The sequence below is a fragment of the Chiloscyllium punctatum genome, chromosome 26, assembly GCF_047496795.1.
Source record: "Chiloscyllium punctatum isolate Juve2018m chromosome 26, sChiPun1.3, whole genome shotgun sequence".
Lineage (NCBI taxonomy): Eukaryota > Metazoa > Chordata > Chondrichthyes > Orectolobiformes > Hemiscylliidae > Chiloscyllium > Chiloscyllium punctatum.
In genome coordinates, this window is record NC_092764.1 from 23467527 (window position 1) to 23477764 (window position 10238).

The 10238-nt window shown below is 39.1% G+C and overlaps 1 protein-coding gene across 1 annotated transcript in view; it reads left to right on the forward strand.

Moving 5' to 3' along the window:
• Positions 1–9931, forward strand: part of mlycd (malonyl-CoA decarboxylase) — a 48308-nt gene extending 38377 nt beyond the window's left edge. Inside the window, exons 4-5 of the mRNA XM_072595946.1 lie at positions 1742–1894; positions 9263–9931. Of these exons, the coding sequence (XP_072452047.1) occupies positions 1742–1894; positions 9263–9796 (687 nt within the window). The 3' untranslated portion in view covers positions 9797–9931. The remainder of the gene's footprint in view (positions 1–1741; positions 1895–9262) is intronic.
• Positions 9932–10238: the final 307 nt, after the last annotated feature.

The window sequence follows — 10238 nt, forward strand, 5'->3', positions numbered from 1 at the left end:
CAGCGCACCTGATGGAAAAATGTTTGCTTTAGCTTCCGTAACACAAAAAAGTAGACATGAGTAATTTACTTCTGAGAAATATCTTCTGGAATGCAAGCTGAACATTGCTATACAGCTGAAGTACCAGGAGAGTTTTGTAACTTAAAAGTACTGAGTAACCCTGGTGGAGCTCAAACTGAGCATTTATGAGCAGTTTATTGCTAAGCAAGTGCTGCTTGATAGCACTTCTGCTGACACCTTCCATTACTTTACTAATGATCAAGCGTGACTGATGGGACTGTAATTGACTGAGATAGATTTGCCCTTTTTTTTTCTTTACAGGACATATGTGGGTAATTTTCTGCATTGCTGAGTTGATGCCAGTATCTGTATCAGCCAGGCGTGTGTCAAGTTCGGAAGCGTAGATCTTTAGTATTGTTGCTGGAAAGTTGTCAGAACCCATTGTCCTTGCAGTACCCAGTGCCTTCAGCTCTTGACATCACATGGCATTTCTGAAAACTGACATTTGTGATACTGCAGGCCTCCAGTGCAGTTCAAGTTAAATTAACCAATCGATACTTTTGGCTGAAGATTGTTGCAAATGTTTCAGTCTTATCATTTTTACTAACCTGTTGGGCTCCACTGTTATTGAGGATGGGGGATGTGGAACCACCCCCTTCAATGCTTTGTTTAATTCCATCATCACGCTCATCTGGATCTGATGGGACACAGAGCTTGAATGTGATCTGTTGGTTGGGGAATCAATTTAGTTTTATCTGTCACTTGCTACTTGTAATGTTCTGCTCCTGGTATGCTGTCTGCATTCTTCATTTTTCATGGTTGCTTCTCTGGCTTGATTGTAATAGTGCAAGGGGTGCTATACTGGGATATGCAGTTGCAGATTGTGCTCGATTAGTCTGCTATTGATTATGGCACACAGTTTCTCGTGGCTGCCCAGGCTTGAATTGCAAAACCCATTTGATATCTATTCTATTTAGCACAAAAAGTATTGTTACGTATCCCCATGGCATTGCACAGAGTGGACTTCGTCTCCACAAGCCCTGTGTAGTGGTCAGTTCTGCCGATAACTGTCACAGACAGATCCATCTGAAATAGTTGGAGGAGGAAGTATGTTTCAGTCTTTTGCAGGTGCCTTGACCACCTGCCACAGATCCAGTTGAGCACCTTTGTTCTTTAGGAGTCAACCTTCTTGATCAGTAGTGGTGCTGCTGAGCCACTCTGTGGCCAATGTTAATGCTCCCCACTCACAATGGAATAAACATCTGTTGTTAACAGCCTCATGACTATTTCTCAAACTAGCCACCATGTTAACTAGTTAAATTTAGAAAGAAAATTACCATGCCATGTTTCATTCTGGGATCTGACTTATACAGTAGTATTATCAGCTGGTATCAAAGCTTATATAATTGGATTTTTGTACTGTTTCTTCCAATCTCCTGCAATTTAGAGAATATTAACTAAGAGAAGAGAGAAACATTTTTTGTAAAACAGTTGATTATGATTCTAATTAGTGTGTATTCTACTTACATTCTAAGTAATGAAGAAATAAAATTCTGCTTTAAAAAAGTGTTTCAATGCATTTGTATTCAGTCATAGGCGTCATGAAGGAGTGTATTAAAACTGCTTTGTTAGCCAATAAATTGTTGTTTAAGATTGAATACATATTTCTAAACCTGATTATAAAATGAACTGCAAATTAAATGTAGGTTTTAAAAAAAAATTAACTGGATGTTTTACATAGGCTATTGTCCGAAAAGATCCTTCCCTAGAGACGACTGAGGATGTGAACAAGATCACCACAGCTATTTTTTACTCCATTAGCTCTTCACAGAGGGGACTGCAGGGGGTAGAGCTTGGAACCTACCTCATCAAACGAGTTGTGAAAGAGCTTCAGGTATGTCTTAGTAACAGCAAGTATAAATACCGTAAGGACTTGTATCGAATATGGCTGGAATCAGCAACATCCTACTACCTGAGACCAGTGACAATGAATGAATATAGTTGTACTAGGAGCCATTACACTACGATACTTTGAAAGGTTAATATCTGGAGTTGAGAGAATGTCAAGACTTAACAATTGCTAAAAATTATTCATGTAATAGGAAATGTTTTAAAAAAGCACTTAAATGCTTTTTTTTAAAGTAATAACTTGTACTGGCACCATCTGTCCACATTTTTAAATGTTTGATCATTATTCTCTTTTGTTTTTTAAATGTAAACCAGAAGTTTTTACCAAATAGTTCCTGTTCATCATTTCTCCATGATGCTGTTCATAGGACTTGTATGTGCAGTTTGTCACATAGTTGTGGGGAAAGGGACTAGTCTTCAATAAAACAAAGAACTGCAGATGCTGCACTTCTGAAACAAGCAGGAACAGAAATTGCCAGAGAAACTGAGCAGGTCTGGCACACTGTGTGGAGGGCAAACAGAGTTAGCGTGTTGAGTCCAGTGCCGCTTGTCACTAATTCCAGTCTCAGCTGTTATTATTTTGTGTTCACTTAGTTTTACTGAAGCAATCCACTAATTTTGTTTGTATCACAATGAGGAAAGTGTGAAAATAATTTTTCTTGTATTAGCTGTCAGCAATAAGCTGTCATCAATTTGACACCGCAAAGGTTTAAGTTCACAGTTAAGCTGCCAAGTTTTACAAAAGCAGTTTGTCTTTCACTGTTGTGACATTTCAAATTTCTCGAACCAGCCACTTTTCCCAGCTCCCTAAACAATTCAGTCAGTTGGCGTTTTAATGCTGTGATTTAATTCCTAATCACATTAAATGGCCACCCAATAAGGTGGTAGTCAACAGCATTTTTTTTTATGGAGAAAAAAAAATTGACATATTAGCTTACTTTGATTGAAAAAGTCAAATTGAATTAACACAAGTTGTCTAGGATAAGAGACAAGAGGTTTCCTGAAGCTTGGAATATTCCTTTAATTGCTTTTGGCGGGCCAGAGTTACAATACTCTTCTAAAGTCGATTTGATTTAAAAAAAAGAATTGGTATTGAGACAATATGTGCTGACAGTAAAATGTTTCTATTTATTCAAGGTGAAGGTTCATTCAGTAGACTTGAATTTTAGATATGTGTTGAAAGAACAGTCTTTGTATTTGAGCTTTGCAAGCTAATCAGCTTTGAATTTAAATTCTGACATTCTGGACCTGCTGATAGACATTCAAATTATAATGTTGTCAGTTAACTTTCATGCATCACCAACCTCACTGCTAATTTCCACCACCTTAAACTGGACGATTGACATCTCAGTTACATTAAGAATTTTGCTGCTGTTACTGCACTATTTCCTCAACCTCAGTTTTTAGGTTGTGTTCTTGTTTACAAAATTTATTAGTATGATGTGAACATTGCTCGCTTTTCTGAATTGAACATCTGGCAGTCTCTTCTGTTGTATTTTTAAATTCTGTTTGCTGTGTTCTAGTGGCTGAAACTCTTTGCAGTTTTCACTCCGTTTTATGCAACTCAGTCCTTTTTGTTTCTTGACACGACTACTGATTCTTCCTTAAATTGCCGAGGTCCCACTTTTGAACTTCCCTCTTAAATGTTTCCATTTTCCGGTCCAATAAATCCTCCATTTAAAACACCAATTTGACCTGCCTTAGAATTTGTTTTTTTGGCTCATTGAAAATTTTAAGAACTTTGGGCATAACTTTTCTCATTAAGGGTCTAGAAACTGACAAGTTATTTTTGTAAACTATACCTGTTCTGACTATACTGCTTGCAAGTAAAGTTGCAAAACACTGACAAAGTTAATGCTTTAGGTACAGTTGACATGTGCGTTGAGTAGAACATAACTGGAAAAGTCCAAGTCTGAAATTCGTGAAGACTGTTACTGTAAATGATTGTCTTGTTGAAGATGAAATTGTTCCTCCTTTGTTCTGTGCAGTGTGTTTTTGCTCATGATTCCTACATCCAGACTATTTATTTGCATATCATCATTTTGAATTTGAGTGCAGAAATAACAAATGAACAATCATCAAGAGATTATCGCAGACTGTTCACCTTTCTATTTGCGCTTATTCAGTACGCACAATTCAAGATTCAAAAACAGAAATTGTTGGAAAAACTCAGGTCTGACCGCATCTGTGGAGAGAAAGCAGAATTAATATTGCAGATTCAATGATCCTCCTTCAAAACTGATTATAATGAGGAAATGCTTGGTATATATTGCTAAAGAAGGGGTGGGGAGAGGCGGAAGATGCAAATGATAAATGGAGATGGAGCCCAGAGAGAGAACCAGTTGGGCAGACAAAGGAATGGGTAAAGGTTAGCCCAGGAGAATGAATAGCTGATAATGGGCACTATTAGTGGTTGACATTAGGCAGTTTGTGGTAGCAGCCCATGTAATGACAAGGTCTGGGGTTTGGGTAAGGACATGGGAGAAGGTGATCAAAATCATTGAACCTGCCATTGAGTCCAAAAGGCTGCGGGGTTCCCAAGTGGAAAATGAGGTTTATTCCAGCTTGCACTGAGTTTCTCTGGAGCACTGCAGCATGCCTGAGACAGAGATGTTGACCAGGGAACCTGGTGATGTGTTGCAATGGCAGGCGACTGGAAGCTCAGTAATTTTTGCTGACAATATATAGGTGTTTTACAAAATGATCTCACAGTCTGCGCTCCATCGACCAGACAACATTGTGAGCAGCAAATAGATGGGGCTAAATTGAGTGAAGTGCAAATAAATCACTGCTTTTCTTGGAAGGTGTGCCTGGGACCTTTGATAGTGAGGAGGGAGAAAGTAGAAAGGCAGGTGTTACACCTTTTACAATTGCATGGGACGGTGCTTTGATGGTGTGGGTAGAGGTTGGGAGAGGAGGAGGAATGGATCAGTGTGTCCTGGATGGAGCAGTTCCTGTGGAAGGCTGACAAGTGAAGGGTGGAGAATATATGTTTTATAGTGGCTGAACTGTGTCCCTGGTCAGCATCTCAGTCGTGGGCTTGCTACATCGCTCCAATGAAGCTCAGTGCAAACTGGAAGAACAACACTTCATTTTCCCCTTGGAAATCCTGCAGCCTTCTGGTTTGCAGCACTCTTGAGTGCAGGTACATGTTCCTTTACCTGCAGCACAGGGGTGTCTGAGGGATGGTCCTCCTAGTGCGATCATCATAGCAGTCTAACAATTGAACCCAGATTGCAGCATACAAGAGTATTCAGTCCCAACAATACCCTTCTATAGAGTTGAAACAGCTTTTTTTTTAATCTAGTCCTTTTCAAAGGGAAAAACACAATGTATCTGCAGGTTTGGGTGTAATCTGCAGAGGGTGGCTTGCTATTGAACAGAGCAGTTATCTACTGTTTGATTTCTTTGTACTCACAAGAAATGATTAGTTACTCTGTTTAAAATTCATTACCATCTTTAATTATCACATCCCATTAGTCACTCTCCAATTTATTTTTGGCAGCACGTCACAATATTTACACCTACAATTATTTTGTCTTTTAAAAAGAATCACATTTTGAGATAGGGCATTTTTAAAAATTCAGTCAGGATAGGCATGAGGCTGGCTAGGTAAGCATTTATTGACCAATTTTAAGTATTGCCATCACTAAATCCATCCCTTTCAACATTCTTGGAGTTACCTTTGACCAGAAGCTAAACCGGACTAGTTATATAAACAGTGGCTGAAAGGGCCAGGAATCTTGCAGTGAGTAACACACCTCTTGAACCCCCAAAGCCTCTCTAGCTGTTGTAAAGCACAAATCAGGCATGCGATGAAATACTCCCTGCTTGACTCAATGTCTGCAGCTCCAGTATCAATAAAAACCCTTGTTTCATCTACGTCATAATTACATTTAAAGTAGAAAATTAATTGATAGAATTTGTCCATCATTTATAAATTGTTATTCTGTAATAATGGATGGTATTTTTAGAGGTCCTATCTATTAGCTACAGAACCAGCAAGAGCCCCACGTCACCTGTCTTAAGGGGCACTTAGCAGCACTTCTGTGCGCTTTGCTTAGGATCAGAGGCTGGCAGCTTTTTGCAACTGTGAAGTAATGACTGCTGGTATAACACTCACCAGAGTTCTAGGATTAGTGAGTCTCGGGCTGAAGTTGAAGATGGTAGGAGAGAAGGGTGTGGAGCTGAAAATGTGTTGCTGCAAAAGCGCAGCAGGTCAGGCAGCATCCAAGGAGCAGGAGAATCGACGTTTCGGGCATGAGCCCTTCTTCAGGAACCTTTCCGCAACGTCGATACTCCTGCTCCTTGGATGCTGCCTGACCTGCTGCGCTTTTCCAGCAACACATTTTCAGCTCTGATATCCAGCATTTGCAATCCTCACTTTCTCCGAGAAAGGTGTGGAGGCAGGGTGGGTGTCATTCATGAGAATTGGCAAAAGGGGAAAATTGATAACAAAAGAGAGGAAATGGTCTTCAAATCAGGCCCCTTCCCCATCACCTCCCAACAAATTAAATTCCCCCACCATCAAACCCACAATCTGCCCAGAATATGTAGATTAGATTATATTACATTACATTACAGTGTGGAAACAGGCCCTTCGGCCCAACAAGTCCACACCGACCCGCCGAAGCACAACCCACCCATACCCCTACATTTACCCCTTACCTAACACTACGGGCAATTTAGCATGGCCAGTTCACCTGATCTGCACATCTTTGGACTGTGGGAGGAAACCGGAGCACTCGGAGGAAACCCACGCAGACACTGGGAGAACATGCAAACTCCACACAGTCAGTTGCCGGAGGCGGGAATTGAACCCGGGTCTCAAGCGCTGTGAAGCAGCAGTGCTAACCACTGTGCCACCCACAAATTTGCATCTCTTCGGGTTGATACTGTATCTCAGTGCAGCTTTACCACATAACTAATGTTTTTTAAATAAGATTGTATGTGTTGATTGATTTTTTGTGTGATGTAATTAATGTAAATCTTATTCCCAATATTTCTCCCATCAATCTGCAGCGCCTATCCTTGGCAAGGAGATTTTACTTGTGGACCTTTAATGTAACAGGACATTAATATTACAAACACGTCTCCCATTTCAACGCAGTCATTGCCCTTGCATAATCACAACTCTGCCTTTTGAGGTAAAATAAACCCCAGAGACACGTTTTGCCATCCCCACTGCTGAAAATCCTTGAAGCAAATCTGTGTTTTACCTGTTCTTATTTCATCAACTTTGCTTTAGGCTAGAAGATTAAAAGAAAATGGAACGCAACTTTTCTAAGAATGTAGATAAACTACTTAAATGTGGCTGTTCTAAAGGATCACCAGCTCGTGAGTGTAAAATTATCAATAGTGTGCCAACATGCACCCATTATTTTCCACGGAGAATCAATTAGCTTAGTTGGTTGGATAGTGGTTTGCAATGCAGAGCAATTCCAACAGCACAGGTTGAATTCCTGTACTAGCTGAGGTTATCATGAAGGCCCTGCCTTATCAACCTCGCCCTTTGCTTGAGACATAATGACCCTTGAGTTAAACCACCATCACTCGTTTTCTTCTAAGGAGAGAGCAATCTTATGGTAATGTTTCATTCCTCATCTCAGGTATCTGTTATGTGGAGATTGTTGGGAATGAAGTAATGCTGAAATGAAGAAAGAAGCTACACACATGCAGAGCAAAAAAAAAATCATGATTTTTAACATTGGCAGGAACCTGTTGGTATGTCATTAGCTCACACTTTGATTGAGGCATACAGTAAAATTTACATTACGTGGCACACTGTTTGAAGAGCACACAGTAAAGTGAGAATTCTGGTTAATTGAAGCAATACTGACTTGCATAGTAACCAGGCACCATTCAGTCTCTTGAATCCTGACACATTAATTGACCAGGGGAGCCATGCATGCTGTTTGAGATCAAAAGCACAGCTGAATGACTACTGTAACAGCAAGTGAGCACAATAAAGAGTATTTGTTGATTTGGCTGTGCTGTTATTAATCCTAAGAATAGTCAGATGAAGCTTGTTTTCCCATCATGCCCACCCTCAGTTGCTGGTTATTGTCCGTATAGTGTCCAATTAATGAAGTACACAGTTGTTCTTCAGTGGGGTGGTGGGTAGTTGGAGTTGCCTGTTGGTGATGCATCCTGGTCTGTGAAGTGCCAGATAATGCAAATGTTAATTTAATATACTGGAAGGCTAAAGGAATAGGTGGCATAAATCATCGTGTGATTCAACTTGCTTCTGTTTCACAAATCTTCAGTATTGTTTCTATTGTTGTTACATATATCCACAGTTCTTCATTGTCGTCAGAATAATACAATAATACTGTCCAGTCTGAGCACTAGTTTATTTGTTTATGATGGGAAAGTATTTGTAGGATCCCAGTAGGTGAGACATGACAGACTGGCACTTGCTGCAGGAAGAGTAAGATAGTTGGTGTGTTTTCTGTTTCAAAAAAAAGTTGATAAATCCATAACCTATTTTAAATGTGTGAAAAATATGGACATCTTAGAGTTCCAGTTAAGGAAGCATATGAGAAAAAAAAATGTGTAGAGTCCCATTATTTTCGAACACCTAACTAATTTTGTCCTCATTTGTAGTTCACACAGATGAGAAACAAGTAGGGAATAAATCTGTATACAGTGCTCATAGTGCACTTAAGAGTCTAACAGTTGCATTTTATCCTGCTGCTAAATTTTAAAAAAACACTTTAATGTTGTATTCAGGAATGAAGGGCTTTTGCCCGAAATGTCAATTTTCCTGCTCCTTGGATGCTGCCTGACCTGACGTTTTCCAGCACCACTCTAATCTAGACTCTAGTTTCCAGCATCTGCAGTCCTTGGTTTTACCCAATATAGATAAAAGACTTGTTCTTATGATGTCCCTTTGCAGTCATTATTCCATATTTGTTATTAATATTATAAAGCATGATTTCCAAACATGTATCACTGACTACTTTGCTCAGTTAATGTACACATCTTTTTAGTAAATTGCAACATTGGAAAAATCCACAAAATTCACTTCAGTTTACAAATGTTGGAACTTGAACAAGTTTTGAGCTAATTCTGAGAAGAAACACATCCATTGAGAATATTGTCTGTTTCAGAATAATAATGTACACCAGTATTACTATTTGAATGTTCTGCAGTTCAATATAAGAAATTAGATAGCAAGAACATTTTTCCATTAAGAAACTTTTTGTTTTGAAACTTACATATAGCACCGTGGTCTAATTTCTTTTCACAATGTTGAATAGAATAGCAGAACAGACTTGGTGTAGCAAAGCAATAATGATGGAATTGTAGCAGTGCTATGTTGACATCCATCATTTTTGTCTGTGATCTACAGGTTGAGTTTCCTCATATGAGCCAATTCTCCAGTCTGTCCCCTATTCCCGACTTCACGAAGTGGCTGCGTGGAACCCTCAGTTTCAAAATCAAGGAAGGGAAATCGAACCAGATCTTTACAGAACTTGAATACAAAGAACTCCAGGACATCATTGAAGGACCTGTGTTAGAAAAACTTCAGCATTTACTTTCTAACAATGAATGGGTGAAGTCTGACAAATTAGTTCGAATTCTTGAGACACCACTTATGCGACTTTGTGCCTGGTACCTGTATGGGGAAAAACATCGTGGGGGTGCCCTTGATCCAGTAGCTAACTTTCATCTTCAAAATGGTGCTGTGATATGGCGAATAAACTGGCTGGCTGACACAAGTCCTCGTGGTCTTTCGTCATCCTTTGGAATTATGGCAAACTATCGATACTTCCTCGAAGATGCCAATCGAAATAGTGTCCAATATTTGAGAACAAGACAGATTGAGGCATCTAAGCAAATTCTGAGTCTTGTAGCTCAATGTCAGACAATCAGCAAACTTTAACTGGAGCTTCACAGGAAAATGAACTGTTTTGAAAATAATGAATTAATTTTAACTATCATTATTACTTGTTAGTGTTTAAATAAGAAATTGCAACAACAAAAAAAATTAAACATGAAATTTGTTGTGGAACAGCAATTTTATTTTGCCAGTTTTATTAATAATATATCATGTAAATCTATTTAATGATGAGCTACATGAATGCTGAAGTCTCCAAATGAAAACAAAATTTATTATTGTCGAACTGATGAATCGTCAGCCATTAGAAAGAAAGAATGAACTTTTTATGGTGACTTTCACGGCACAGAATGTCTTGCTGCCAGTGAAATAATATTGATTTGTAGTCCCTTCTGAACGCCATCCAGTGTTATTGTAACATCTGCCAACCTGAGAGAAAGAGAGAATTATTTTCAATAGGGCATCAGTGTACTTCTTCAATTTTAAA